The sequence below is a fragment of the Camelus dromedarius genome, chromosome 23 (assembly GCF_036321535.1).
Source record: "Camelus dromedarius isolate mCamDro1 chromosome 23, mCamDro1.pat, whole genome shotgun sequence".
In the NCBI taxonomy this organism is placed as follows: domain Eukaryota; kingdom Metazoa; phylum Chordata; class Mammalia; order Artiodactyla; family Camelidae; genus Camelus; species Camelus dromedarius.
Genome location: NC_087458.1, coordinates 15,658,485 through 15,672,790, shown reverse-complemented (window position 1 = coordinate 15,672,790; position 14,306 = coordinate 15,658,485). Strand labels below are relative to the sequence as shown.

The following is a 14,306-nucleotide window of genomic DNA, read 5'->3' as shown; positions in this document are numbered from 1 at the left end:
AGGCAGCTGCCCTGAGAGACAGGCTGATTCTCCTGAGGACCATCCCCCCACTCCTCTTTGCTTCTGGACTCATCACTAGACTCAAGTCACAGAAGGCCCCTACAGGTATAGTGTGACCCATGAGGACATGCACTACACAGCAAAAGAACTACTTGATTTTTCTAATTTATACAAACAGAAACCCAGGGAATATGTGTGGAATGGACATAAAGCGTGTGAGATACTGGTGGAAGGAACAAAGTTGAATCGGGCCAAACTGACTGAGATGAGCCCATTAGACAGAGATTTCACGTTTACCGCTGCAACTCGGGGAGTTAGAAGGAGCTCTAACAGCTTGTTTTGGATTCCTTGGCTAAAACATGGACCAAAAGTGGCTCACAGTAAGTTAGCCTGAAATGCCAGCCTGCCTTGGTTTTATGGAGCGGAAGGGATTCGAAGGCTCGGGGAGATTGGAATGTCAGCGTGGATCTGTCACCACCCTGGGAAGGTCATGTCTTTCAGCATCACTGTGAGAAATGCATTAGAGCCCTGGACCACTCTTCTCTGTAGGCCAGAACTCACAGTGGGCACCGCTAACACCGAGGCAGTGCTTCCTAAATGCAGGGACATAAGTGGGTCCTGGAGTAGCAGCGGGAAGTGGCAGCACTCAATCGCCAAAGGCAAGGCAGGTATGGTTACTACCATAGATGGCAGAGCGAAAGCAGCAATCAGAACAGTCTGACTCAGAGCCCTGCAGCGTTCCTGGAAATGACACAGCCGTGCAGCCTGCTAAACTCTTACTTGATCTGGAGAAGCAGAGAAGTTCAAGGTCAATTGAACGAAAGTCTAACGTGAATATAGAAACAAAGTCACATCGCCTCAATCAACTCCCAGACTTGAGCCAGTTTACAGACCCAGAACCCCTTGAATAAAGGGGAGGCCGGGTCCAAACCAGCATAAATTAAGAAAAGAATCTGAACGAAGGAATTCAAGTGGCAAGCCATCGGCTTTAGGTATGAGATGTACTTCAGAAGGTGGAATTTTTCAGATTTTAGAAAATCAATACAACGTACACACTGTATTTCATCAGCCACCCCACCTGGGCCTAGGGCAGCATCTCGTTATCAAACACATCAGTATTTCTGTGCTGAAACATATGATTTGTCTCACCAAGTGGATCACGACTGAAAATCGTCTCTCATTGGTAGTTGAGGTCAAATTTTGCAGCCAAAAAAGTCTGTATAGAACTCAGGAAAATTTTCAGTTTTCAGAGCTTTGGGGATCTGGGAAGTGCTGATAAGAGACTGTGGACATTTAACTTGACATGAGAAATTAACCCTCAGCATTTTCCGTTCTGAAATCCACATACTGGAGCCTGATTGCAAATCTGCATCACTTCTGCTTCTAATTAAAACATCCTCTAATTTTTCTAGTGTATAAAGTTCCACAAGCTTTACTGGGGCTCTTCTACACTTGCAGTCACTGGGGGGAAAGAAAAAGAAATTCCAAGCAGCTGAAAGTGATCAAGACTGAAAAGTCCCCATTCGTCATGAGACAAGGGCTGGGACTCCTGCTCATGGAGGCAGCAGGGCCACAGAACTGTTGCCAGCGGGGTAGAGGGGCCAGGGAAAGGCGCCGGTGAGCAGCCTCTGGTTTCAACACCCTGAGCCTGTTTGGGCCTCCCGTAGGGCAAGCCTGCGAGGAATCTAACTGCAGAGGGATCTGCACAGCTCCAGGGAGGAACTCAGCCCAAGGGAAGAGGTAAGGCTCGGTGGCTCGGGCAGTGCTTCTTGATGAGGGACAAGGAACCCTCCTGAGCTTCGCTCGTGTGGTGTCAGACACTGTGTTAAATGGATGCGTGCTGGGTCCTAGCCCAAGGGAGCAGAATCAGAGTGAGGGGAACCTACAAGAACCATACCACTGACAATCCCTGAGGAGCAGTCAGAGCGTGGTTCTGCACTGTTGGCGATGATGGCTTCTGCACGGTAGCTTCGTCCCTCTACACTGGAGTGGGCAGCATCAAGGCATCGGGGTTCTTGGCACAAACACGACCACAGAGGGGAGGACATCGGTGGATGCCCTGGGACAGTTAAAGGACTCCCTGCAAACATCTCCTGCAAAGTCAGAGACTTTGAAGGAGAAATTCTGTAATAATACAGAGTGGTTGAAATAAATGCTTTGGAGTTTTGAGTCCCAACTCGACCATATATTAGCTATGTGACCTTGCACAAGTGACACAACCTGTCTGATTCTTAGTTCCTCATCTGTCAAACGAATATAAATAATAATTATCACACAGAGTTGTAAGGAGCAGATGAGATAATGCATATAAATTGCTTAGCAAAGGCTTGGCACATGGTAAGCACTCAATAAATGAGGTCAGAACAAAAATAACATGAACCTAGTTTCATGTCCAACCTTCTAAGTTATACCTGGCAGAAGAGAGAAAGATATATATATATTATATATAAATAAAATCTATACATAGACAGATATGAGTTAATTAACTTAAAATTTCTCATAACTACTCACTCACTTTCTCTCTGCTCTTCTTAGCTATTTAGGAGATTTCAAATATTTGAATTTTAACACATTTTTCTCTTGGGAACCTGAATCCTTTACTTATGTTTCCTAGCAACACCCTTTAGAGGAAGGCATATGGCAATTACAACCTGCACATGACTGGAGAGTAACAGGAAGAGACTGCCTGGCACAAGGTCATATAAGTTCTCACTGAACCTTAGTCTCGAACAGAGCACCTTATCTTTTCCAGTGTTATCTGGAAGAAGCACAGGATTATGTTGAATTTATATAACTCTACACTGGGCTCTTTAATTTCTGAAGAGAAGAAAATTTCTTAATTTTGATAAACACACTTCAGAAATGGTTTTAAATTGCACATAACAAACTCTCCAGACCCCAAAGTAGACCATCAGAGTCCTAGCACAGAAAATGTTCATTGCAAATTCATCAACATTTGTTCGGTTGGTTACAGCACAATACTAACAAGCCTAAGTCATGGATTTCATTCTACGGGCCAATCTTATCTACAAGAGTAAATATTGCTCAGGCTCAGCAAAGGCATGCTGCATTCCCAACCCCAATTAGGCAAACCTAAGTACTGGGTACATACAACGTATCACAGTTGTTAGAAAATCTACAGGCCCAGACAGCCGACCAGAGGTATTACAAAGGATCATAATTTCTCAAGTGTTCAGAAGAAAAAAAAAAAAAAAGAAAGAACAAATTACTGAAGGAGAACTTATCAATGCATCATCCTTCTGTTCTTGGATAAAGGCTTAATGGGACCAAGGGAAAATCATAAATGAATAAAAAATTACAGCTGCCACATGCATTCAGAAAGATAATGAATAAATAAGGAGGTTTAAGGGCAAAGATATAAAGGTCCCAGGAGACAATTACAATTTCTCAATTTAGGCCCTACAGATGGTCACAAAGCCAATTGACCTTTGCCTTCTTAGCAGCCAAAATTTCAAGGACTTTTCCAAAATTCCAAGGTCTGGACTCTAGGGCATTGCTAATGTCAAGTACTTGGCAAAGGAAGAGTGGAAAAGGAAGAAAGGAACATCACCCCAGATACAGAAAGGCTTCATGTCTCACCACCCTGAGGGACCAAGACCCAGAGCCACGTGACACTTGAAACCTCAGTCAATGCTTCTAGTTCTTCTAATAATTAAATTTCCTTTGATGGGGGGTAAAGACCAAACTAATCTATAGTGAACTCCATGCCAAAGCCAACCATTTATTTTCTTTTTAAAAATGACAGCAATGGTCTTAGAAAGCAAGATTAAAGTCTTTCTAAGGTTTAGGTACACTTAAGATGCATGTCCTATACAGAGAATTAAAATTCTCAGATAAAAGACACAACTTCAATAAAAACACAACAGATTCTAAACATTCAGGAGAAATGTGATTGTAGCTTCACTAAATCAGCTTCAGTGGCAACAGAAAGGAATGCGAGAAAAACTTACCAGGTTTTACCACCATTTACTAGATGGAGGGGAGGCAGCCATATTTCAAAAAAAAAAAAATGTGTATATCAAGTTTTTCCCAATTAAATCACATCTTAAAAACTCAACAGGAGAGCAACCATTAACGAAATCCCACTTATCTTTTAAGTTTTAAAAACATCTATTTTGTAATGCCAATAGTATTCTTTTTTTTTTACTGCAAATTTTCATAAAAGACAAACCATATTATCTTAGATGCGATGACTGTCAGGAATTTAATCTGTCCTTTGGTATTCATTATTTATGTGAGTATGTGCGCCCTGTCTGATCTGACACCTCAAACTAGAGATTCTAGCCTCCCTGATGCATTTGTGGTACTTAAAATAGTGCCTGGCACCCAGTGGGTGTTCATTTAGTTGAATAAGTGAATAATAAGACTTTGTGAAAACACAAATTTACATTTTGTGTACTTTTCACATCATATATCCCTCTTTCACTTAATCTTTGTCTTTATTTCTCTTTTGGCAGCTTTTAAAGCGAGTAAATATCCTGGAGTTAAGGTTAAAAAACAAGTGGTAGAATATTTAAAAAAAAAAAAAAAGACTAAGTTTTTGTTTTATTATCCCAACTAGGAAATATGTATAAGTGAGGGAATTGGTAATGGGATTTGTGGTCTTTCAACTACAGGAATAGTGTCTCAAGTCAAAATTTGGTCAAAAATCAAAAAATGGAAAAGCTTTAATGATAAAACACTTAGATGCTACAAGAAACATGATAAAATAATTTAAATATATAAATAGTGATTCCAAAACTATAGCCTTTAAAGTGGTTGACAAGTGTTAACTCATTCCATACATTTCTGAAGAAATATGAAACGGTACTAAAAGCATGAAAATTATCAGACAGGGCATAAAAATCACAGTTGGAAAAAAATACTCTTTCTTTCAACAAACATTTATTTGATATGTACTATGTACCAGGCTAAATCCTAACAACATGTTGTAAACTACTAATAAAGGGTCATCAAGACATGCCTATGCCTCAGTGCCATTTAATACACATTTAATGGTATCTATCATAGCTACAACACTAAGCACAAGGGATACCTCTATAAACAAGACAAACACTATCTCTGTTCTGGATTCTAGTAGAGGGAAAAAGAGAAAAAGAACCAAATAGTGAAAAACCACAATAAGGATATAAACAAAGGGCCAAGAAATGGTAACAGGGGACTCCTCTGGACAGGAAGGTTGGAGAAGGCCTCTCTGAGGAAGTGACATTTATGCCAGGGCCTCACAGATGAAAAGGAGACAGTGCTGGCCAGTTCTGGGGAAAGAGCACACCAGGCAGCAGGAACAGCAAGTGCAAAGGACCTGGGGTGGGAATGGGAGTCAAAGAGCAGAAAGATGGCAGGGTGGCTTGAAAGCAGTGAGCAAGGGAGTGCGTGGCACAAAGTGAAGTCAGAGAGGTAGGCAGAAGCTACATCCCACAGAGAACTACAGGCCGTGGGGACGTCATTCAGAGCACAACGGGAAACCATGAAAGAATTCTGAACAAGAAAGCGGTATGATCTGATTTGCATTTTTATAAAAATCATTCTTGCTGTTGCATGAAGAATGGATTAGAAAGAGGCAAGAGGAGAAAATGGGGAGTCCAGCTGGGAGGCTCTGGCGGTATCACTAACATAAGGCAAGAAAAGACAGTGAGTGTGACTAAAATGCAGGGTGCGACCACTGACAGAAAAACAGTGTGCGTTCCAGTCGTACGCTGAAGATGGGAGAACTGACTGGATGTGGAGGACGGATAGGGAGGAAATCTTAGGTCTTGGGTTGAGCCATGAGACAGATGATGGGGCCATTCACTGAAATGGGTGATATAAATTACTGGGATTTATTCTTCATGTATCTTGTGTTCATTCCTACCTAAGTGTTATCAAAGATGTTCCAATTGCCAAATTCAGTAATTCTTCCTGCATTCACTCTTTCTTCATCTGACACTGTTAACCATTTCCTTTTGGTTTCCAAGACACCACACTCATCAGGTTCTTCTCAGGTTTGTAAACCCCGAGACTCTGTCCTTGGCTTTCTTCTATTTTCTTCAATACACTCTCCCTGGTGACTTCATCCAGGTAATCCATAGCTTTAACTACTAACCACATAAAGCCTCCCAAATCTGTATTTCCAACCAGAACTTTCTCCTTACCTCTAGAACCATCTACCCCACTGTCTTCTGCCCATTTCTATTGAGATGTCTTAGCAGCATCTTAAACTCAACATTTCCAGAAGTAACTTCATCACCCTCTTCCTTTGACACTCCAATTCCCTCATCCGATAGTCTTCATCTGTGAAAAGCCCCACTTACCAAAAATATGAACCCCCTTCCCAAGCCCAAAACCTCAGGATCATCTTACACTCTGCTCTTTCAAGCCCATATCAAATCAATTTCCAAGCCCTGGGGTGGGGGAGGGTATAGCTCAATAGAACGCATGCTTAGCATGCATGAGATCCTGGCTTCAACCCCCAGTACCTCCATTACAAAACGAACAAACAAACAAACCTAATTACCTCCCCCCCCTAAAAAAATTTTTTCTTTTAAATTTTCAAGCCCTATCAAATTTACTTTCTAAAGAGCTCCTAGTTATATCATCTCTTCACATCCCACTCCTTTAACTCAGGTCTTCATCATCTTTCTCTGGTTTATTACAACAGCCCTCTGCTTTCTTCAGCCTCACATCATTCTAACCCACCCTTCGCATCTCAATAGACAGAGGAATCCTTCACAGGCTCCCCACAGCCCTTAGGATAAAATCCAGACCTATGAATGGCACACAAGGTCCTTTGTGAGTTAGTATCTCTGGCTGGCTCTCCTGCCTCAACTCCCACCATCTCTCCTATACACTCCAACCTCCTACCACACAGACCTACCAACAGGTTCATTCACGACTCTGCATATACTGTTTCCTCCCCCAGTGCCTACTCAGCTTAAGCATCTCTTTCTCCAGGAGCCTGACCTTCTGTCTAAAGATGACTCTCCTTAATGCTCTGACAGCAAACCATTCATGAAAGACTTCTTACATTACTTACCACACTGTGTTTCTCCCACTGAACTGTAAATTATGTGAGGCCAGGTCCTTTCTAGAATACTTCTGGTGTTTAATACTTCAAAAATGCTTAACAAATGTTTGCTGAATAACTGTATCTGGATCAAACTCAAGAAGGCTTTCTGTAAAATATGAATTGCTATGTATAGTATCCATGACAAGGAAAGGTAACTTGGCCATAAGAAATATTCCATAGTCTTCCAAAATGAACCAATAACATCAGCTGTGACTTCTCACGTAACAGTGTTCATCTTTCATTAATGAAGAGCTAGGTGTGTCCAAGGTGGGTATAGATGTTATTCTGCTGATCTTTTTATATTAGTATCCACTAATACTTAGTTTTTCAGTTCTCCAACTTTTTAATACCCTGAGTTTAAGATTACTCTGACTGCTTCTGCCTCAGTAAAATCAACGTCTGCCTCTCATGCATAATAATTCTGTCTGAACACAGATTTCTGATAAGTCTTAGTTTTAAGCTATTTCCTCCTTGTTCACCTAAAACATGAATATTACCACCATAACCAACAAAAAACTTCCACACTTTCAATCTTTTTTTTTTCCCCTTAGAAGAGATACAGAACAGACTGTCTTATATATACAAAGTATATATCTTTATCTGTCAACCTCCAGAGGGTGGGGGGGAACTTTTACATGTATACTTTATAGTTCCTGGAATCATTCATTAAATGATATTTTTCCTGGTTCCAAACACTACACTAAGGACTTTTCCATGGAAGAAATTACTGAGTTTACTCATGTTCAGACACTGTGATGCAACTGACATTCTGCAAAACAAAAGAGATGAGCAAGTCTCCGTGGTTTCTTAGGAGCTGGCCCTCCTTATAACCATTTCTTAACCACATTCTGAGGCAGCAACAAGTACTCTGAACAACAATACAAAAAAAAGTCCTGTGGCAGACACTACTGCAGATGGCCCTAAAACGACTCATCCAGGTCAATCAATCCAGCCTCAGATTTACTTTATATCTCACTCACGTAATCTGGCAACAACAACAAAAAAAGTGAATTTTTTTTTTTTTTTTTTTGGAAAAAAGAAAAATGCGCCTTTTAAAAGGCAACGTGTTAATGGCCTACGTCTTGCCAAACCATGGTGACTATGTCTGGAGTTATCATGGGATTTGATCAAACTCTTTTAAGCCAGGTCATTTCAGTGGAATTCCCCCCTCTCTGCAGAAGCAATGTAGATTTCTTCTTGGTGCTGTGCAGCCTACAGGGACGAGGCAAATGAGACTCGGGACGCTTCTACTTCGGACGCTTTAAAAAATGGGTTGGAAAGCAGTAAAATTTAATTTACAAGGTAAAAGAAAACATTCGCTTAAAACAGGGAAACAAACAACAAAGGCCCTACCGATGAAAAACCTGCAACCTTCCGCCACCTCCCAAAGGTGGAATACGCCAGAAGCCTGGGTTCCTGAACCGGAATCCCAGTCGGGCCTGGGCGACCAAGAGTCACCATGCGGAGAAGGGAGGCGGAGAAGGGAGGCGACTCGGCGAGGGTGCAAAGCCGCCGCTTGCTGGCCCCACTCCCCAGGAAGCCCCCCACGAAGGAGCAATGTAGGGAGCTCTCCCGGTCTCCTCCACACGCAGCCTTCCAAGAAGAAGAAAGAGGCTCCGCGCCTACCCAGCCCTTCGGGGGGCCACTGCTCCCCGCCCGCTGGCTCAGGTCCCCCGGCCCCAGAGCGCGCAGGCCGCGCCCCCTCCCCACCTCGGCGCCCCGCACGCGCAGGCCCCGCGACCCGGCCCCGGAGCCCCCGCCGCCCCCGCCCCCGCCCCCGCCCCGGCCCGGCATCACTCACAGAGCCCGAGCGCCGCCGCCAGCACCGACCACTGCCAGCGCCTGCGGTCTGGAGCCGCAATCAGTGCCCCGGCCCCGGTGGGCGCTGCCATCGTCCTCCCGCTGCAGCCGCAGCCGCCGCGCCCCTGGGCCCCGGTCCCCACTGCGGTTAGCTCGCCTTGGAGCTGGGGTCTCCGGACTCGCCGCCGACCGCGTCCGCTGGCACCTCCACGCCGCGCTCCCCGCTGGCGGCCCCAGCCGCTGCCCGCCCGCCCTCCGCCCTGGCCTGGGCCCCGCGCCGGCCTCTGCTGTCCGCTCATTGGCCTGCCCCGCACCCTTTAAGGGACGCGATTGGAAGGCACCGACAGTCCATCATTCCCTTTCTCCAAGCAAGGCCCCGCCTTCTCGGTCCCACCCAGGCTCCTTATCCTGGCGCTGGAGGCCCGGGTCCCGGGAGGTCCGAGTCTACTGCTGCCAAGCCCTCAGCCTGCCTGCGTGGCCGTCCGCCTGTCTGTCCCGGGCCGCCTGACTGCCTGCCAGTGTCTCCTCTGCATCTCTAAGGGCCCAATTCCCCAGATCTCTTCATTTTCTTTCCTAACCGCAGGGCTTTGCCTGGTCTGTCCTCGCTTCTGTTTCCGCTCTTCTCGGTTTCTCTGAGCCTCACCTAAAGAAAAAGAAGGTCGTTTACAAAATTTTAAAGAATAGTAATATTAAGAGATGGGTAGGACGAGGAGAGGCTTCGGATTCAGTCGTCCGGATAGAACCCATCACCCCCCTTGCCCTGTCTTCAAGGCCTGTCCTTTGACTGGACCAGGTAATTTACGTGTTGCAATTTGAGACATCTACTAGTTTAGAAAGAAGTCTCCATCTTGTCTGAATCTCCTAGGAGCCCCTTCTTTTGGTTTAAGAATGGTTGGGAACTGGGAACTCTTTCCTCCTACCTGGAGCACAAATGAATGTGGTTTTGTTTGTTTTGCTTATGTAAACAAACTGTGTCTCCATTTATCAATATAAATTGGGCTAGGGCAAGTTCCCCACGCTGACTCTCAAGTGCCGTGGCTGAGCCCACTCAACCTGGTTTCCTTGGCCCAGAACAGTGTCTGCCACTTACTGGTTGCCCAGTAAATACTGGAAAGTGTTTGGAAGGGTCCTCATGAGAATGGCCCACAAAAAAGAAGTGAAAAGGAAAAATTTAGGTGGGAGTCTAATCAATAGTGTGAGAGAAGGAAACAAGTATTAGACAGGAGAGTGGGGGGAAGAGCTTGGTGAGAGAGCCCAAATGCAGCCCCTCATTTCAGAGTTTTGTCTAAAGTCAGTCTCATCAACGCCCTTCCTGATATTTCTGCTGTTTTAGCCTGCTTGCCTTGCAGTACAGCAAACTCATAATTAGCACTAGTGAGAGAAAACTAAAAACAAACAAACAAACAAACAAACAAACAAACAAACAAACAAACAAACAAAAACAGAACCATTTTGCCTTATTTCTCTCTCAGTAAGATCCTTATGAAGTATTTCTGGACTGTCATAGGTTGAAAAGAATACAAATGCACTAAATGAGAAACTACTATGTGCTGTAGGTACAAATACTTAGACTTTATGCTCAAGAAGCACAGAGTCCACCAGTGTAGCAAGCCAGTACCAAACAAAAATTTTTTCAGTGCTGGAAGAGAAGGTTGAGTAAAGAAGAAACTTAAAGCCAACAGGCACAGTGATTCTCAAAGACACATGTAAGGTTAAAAGCTTCTCCTCTGACTGTGATATACCCCAATGCACATACCTCCCTCTTCTGAGAACCACTGGCCAAAACGGTGTCTGGAAAAGATGCACAAAGGATGTAGTGTTTGAGGTGGATTTTAAAGGATGAGTAAAGGCTCACCACAGAGAAACAGGAAAACAAACTCAAAAACAGGAAAGCAATACCAGGTGCAAAGAATAGTGGGTTTATCCTGTGTGGCTTGGAACTTCAGGGGAGTGAGGGAAAGAGGGGAAAGAGAATGCTGGAAAAGGAGGCTGTGGTCATATTCTAGCACCACGCTCTAACCAGCTGAGCCAACCGGCCAGCTGACGCTGTGGTCGTACTTTGAAGCGCCTTGGTTGTCTTTATTCTGTAGGCAGTGGCGGGGGGGGGGGGGTGATGAAAGGGAAGTGATAAGTTCAGATCTGTGTTTTAAAAGGGTGACCCCTGCAACAGACAAGAAGTGAAGAGAGCACGACTGAAGGCATTGGCAGTGATGGTGGCGAGGAAGGCAAGGATTGGAGAAGCATTTCAGGAAAAGAATGCCGGGACTGCCTATAACCTGGATGGGAAGTCTATTCAAGAGAAAAGAATCCTCAAAGACAGATGTGACTTACGGTTTCTAGTGGCAAGTGGAGAAAAATGCTACCAGTTAACTAAGACTAAAAACCCAGTAAGAGAACCTGGTCTTTGAGGAAAGCTGATGAGCTGGGCCTTGGACACAGCTTACAGTGCTGAGAATACCCAGACGGTCAATCAGAAGGCAGTTAGATATCGAGGTCTAGAGCCCAGGAAAGCAACCGAAGGGCCAACGTGGAACCAGAGACAGCTGTGGAAGCAAAGTGTTTTCACAATAAGCAATAGTAGATGCTGAATAAATGCTGAATGAACAGATGAATGAATGTTTATTCAATTAATTTAGAGACATTACAAAGAAAAAAAAAGTCTTGCAATGGTGTTTTAGCCATAGTCCTGGCATGGCAGTTTCTGATCCTTCTGTAGAGATAGTACATGGAAAACAAGCAAACCAACAAACCCTTTGGATTTCAATCACTGTGGTGAGCCTGCAGGTATCACTCACCAAGCCTCCTCCTCTTCCAGATATCTGCTCTTTCCAGCTCAGACAACACTCTCAGAATCAGGTGAGGAAGGTCTTTTTAAATTTAATTTAATTATTATTTTCATTAGTGGAGGTACTGGGGATTGAACCCAGCACCTGGTGCATGCTAAGCATAAGCTATATACCCTCCCCTCCTCCAAAGGGGTGTCCTTTTTAATGGGCTGTTGCTTCCGAAAGAAATGGGCTCCTTGAGGAGAATTTGCCCCACAGAGTTAGTAATAAGGAAAATCATGTGCAGAGTCCTGTCTACTAGTTATCTCACAGACGTCCTGCTCCATGCAGCGCGCAATAAAGGCACTGATAAGGAGGGGTTTGCCTTTGGAACATCTCAGGGTTTTACGTTGTCTCTTAAAGGAGACCAGATGAGGGGCACCCAGGAGCAGCTAGTACTGGCAAATATATATGGGAAGAATTTTCTAGAGCTGGAATTTTCTAGAAGTAGGCAAAGGGTGGCCAGCACCAGCATTTCAAACATCTTTGTGATTGTGGAAGCATGCTCTTCCACCTCCTGTGCTCTAACTGGCGTTCTCTCCCTCTTTGTCTCTTAAGATCTGTGGCCAGAGGAAAACGGGAATGCTGTGATCTGAGGGTGGCGATAGCAAGCCATTCAAGGAACACTGAGATTTGATGAATATCAGATAAAGAGTCAAAGATGAATTTCAGGTCACACTGAGAAAGATTTACCTGGAGCTAAATCAGTTTCACTAACATTTCTACAGAGAGAATGTCTTAATCTGGGAAAGGGGTTGCATTTTTGAAAGGGAATTTTTGAAAATCTGAAAATTAGATTTGTAGTGTCTTTGGTGTCTCTGGGCTTAGAGGCACTGATTTGGGGGGAATATGAGTAATGGGGTCTTTAGGATTCATTGTATAGGAGAAGGATATATCACCAGGCTTCTTTATTCACTGCTACCAGGATAAAATATTCCTCAAGGTTTTCTATCTTCCTGTGCTCTGCAACTTCTAATTCACCTTTAAGGGGAGGATGTGCCCTGGAGAGGGGTCACAGATACCTCTCTTACTGAGCAAGAGGTATTTCCCATTGTGTTGGGCAATTGAGGTCCTGAGTTTTGTTACTGTCAGTCTTTCTGTATCATTGTTGGGGGGCGGGGCAGATGAGGTAACGCTAGTGGCACCTGCAGAGTAAAGACAAGCTCAATCACTAGAGAAGTAAGAGTAAGAAAAAAAAAATTTTTTTAAGCCCAAAAAGGATAATAACTGTAGTAAATTCAAGTAGCAAAGGTGAGCATAGAGGCAGATCTCTTAGTAACTGCAGAGAATGGAGGTTTTCAGAAATCTCAGGTGAAACATTATTTTACTTAATGAATTATATTTTGTAGTTTCTTCATTCTCAGGAGAAATAGAAACTTAAGTGTCCAGGGCACATTTTTTCCAATTAGGTTCTGATGAATAAATTATGCCGGCACCTAGAACTAATGAACACTTTTAAAGGCTATTCTTATCCTCTCTGCCTTGGACCCTAAAAAGGACTGAAGACTCAAGTTAGGACAGTTTCAAGTAAAACAAAGAAGGGTGGGGAGTGAGCCTTAGTGCTCCAGAACTGTAAGTAACTGGTGTCAAACAAGAAGAAGAAACTTAACAACTCAGAGTCAGGCAAATATTGCCTCTAAATGTTTGTTGAATGAATGAGCAAGCAAATGAATGAATGAACTGATGAATGAATGGTATATAAAATAAAATGAATGAATAGGTGTATTTAGGATAGTCACCCTGTTGACTTGTTTCCTGTCTGGTTAATTATTTGCTAGAGGGACAATTCACAATTACTGATTGTCCAAGTACAAAAATAGGAATTTTTAAGGGATTTGGAACAAATTGTGGTCATTCAGCAATTACTCATTGAGTTCCAGCTTTGCTAGCATGAGCCTCAATGCTAAGTATTTAACAATGTAAAATACATTGAAGAAGCCATGCCTTAAAGATGCTGGGACAGTTGGGCACCAATTATAACAACTGGTTATCAATTATAGAGTAGAATTCAGTGTTGGTGTTGGTGTCCTGTCCCGATAGATTATGATTAGAGGAGACAGGACTGCAACCCAATTATATACCACACATAATTGGTTTTAATATGTTAAAGGATCTTTTTCTAGGAAGTTAGAGTTTGGGATTTATCAAAAAGAGAAAGAGCATGCGAGAGACAGATTTTCCAACTGAATAAAACAATTTGAGTAGAAACACAGAGATGGGAATTCGAAAGGCTGGAAAGATGGTGCTTCGAACACTAGGCTAAAAGGTGTAAGCATGAAACCGACAATTTTACTATTACTGGGAAGCGCAACGTCCAGAACTCAGTAAGGGAAAGAGTCTAGAATCCGCCTGCCACAGGGATATTGCTACACACTAACTGCAATTTATTAGCCACGAATATAAACAGAATTATAAACATTACAGTGGTAGTGACATCATTGTTTTTCTCTATGTCACTGATTTTCAAAAATCAAAAGAGAAAAGAAAGAAAATCGAAAACACTAGAACGCAAAATAGCTTAAGAATATAAACACATCAGGTAGACAACCACTTGAGGGCGCAGGACCGAGTCATTTCACCTTCCTTTATGATGGCGGAAATGCCAAATTCACGAC

The 14,306-nt window shown here is 43.5% G+C and overlaps 1 protein-coding gene across 1 annotated transcript in view; it reads right to left on the bottom strand.

Moving 5' to 3' along the window:
- Positions 1–9,106, bottom strand: part of MPZL1 (myelin protein zero like 1) — a 57,345-nt gene extending 48,239 nt beyond the window's left edge. Inside the window, exon 1 of the mRNA XM_031435843.2 lies at positions 8,868–9,106. Coding sequence (XP_031291703.2) covers positions 8,868–8,958 — 91 coding nt within the window. The 5' untranslated portion in view covers positions 8,959–9,106. The remainder of the gene's footprint in view (positions 1–8,867) is intronic.
- Between the last annotated feature and the right edge of the window lie 5,200 nt (positions 9,107–14,306).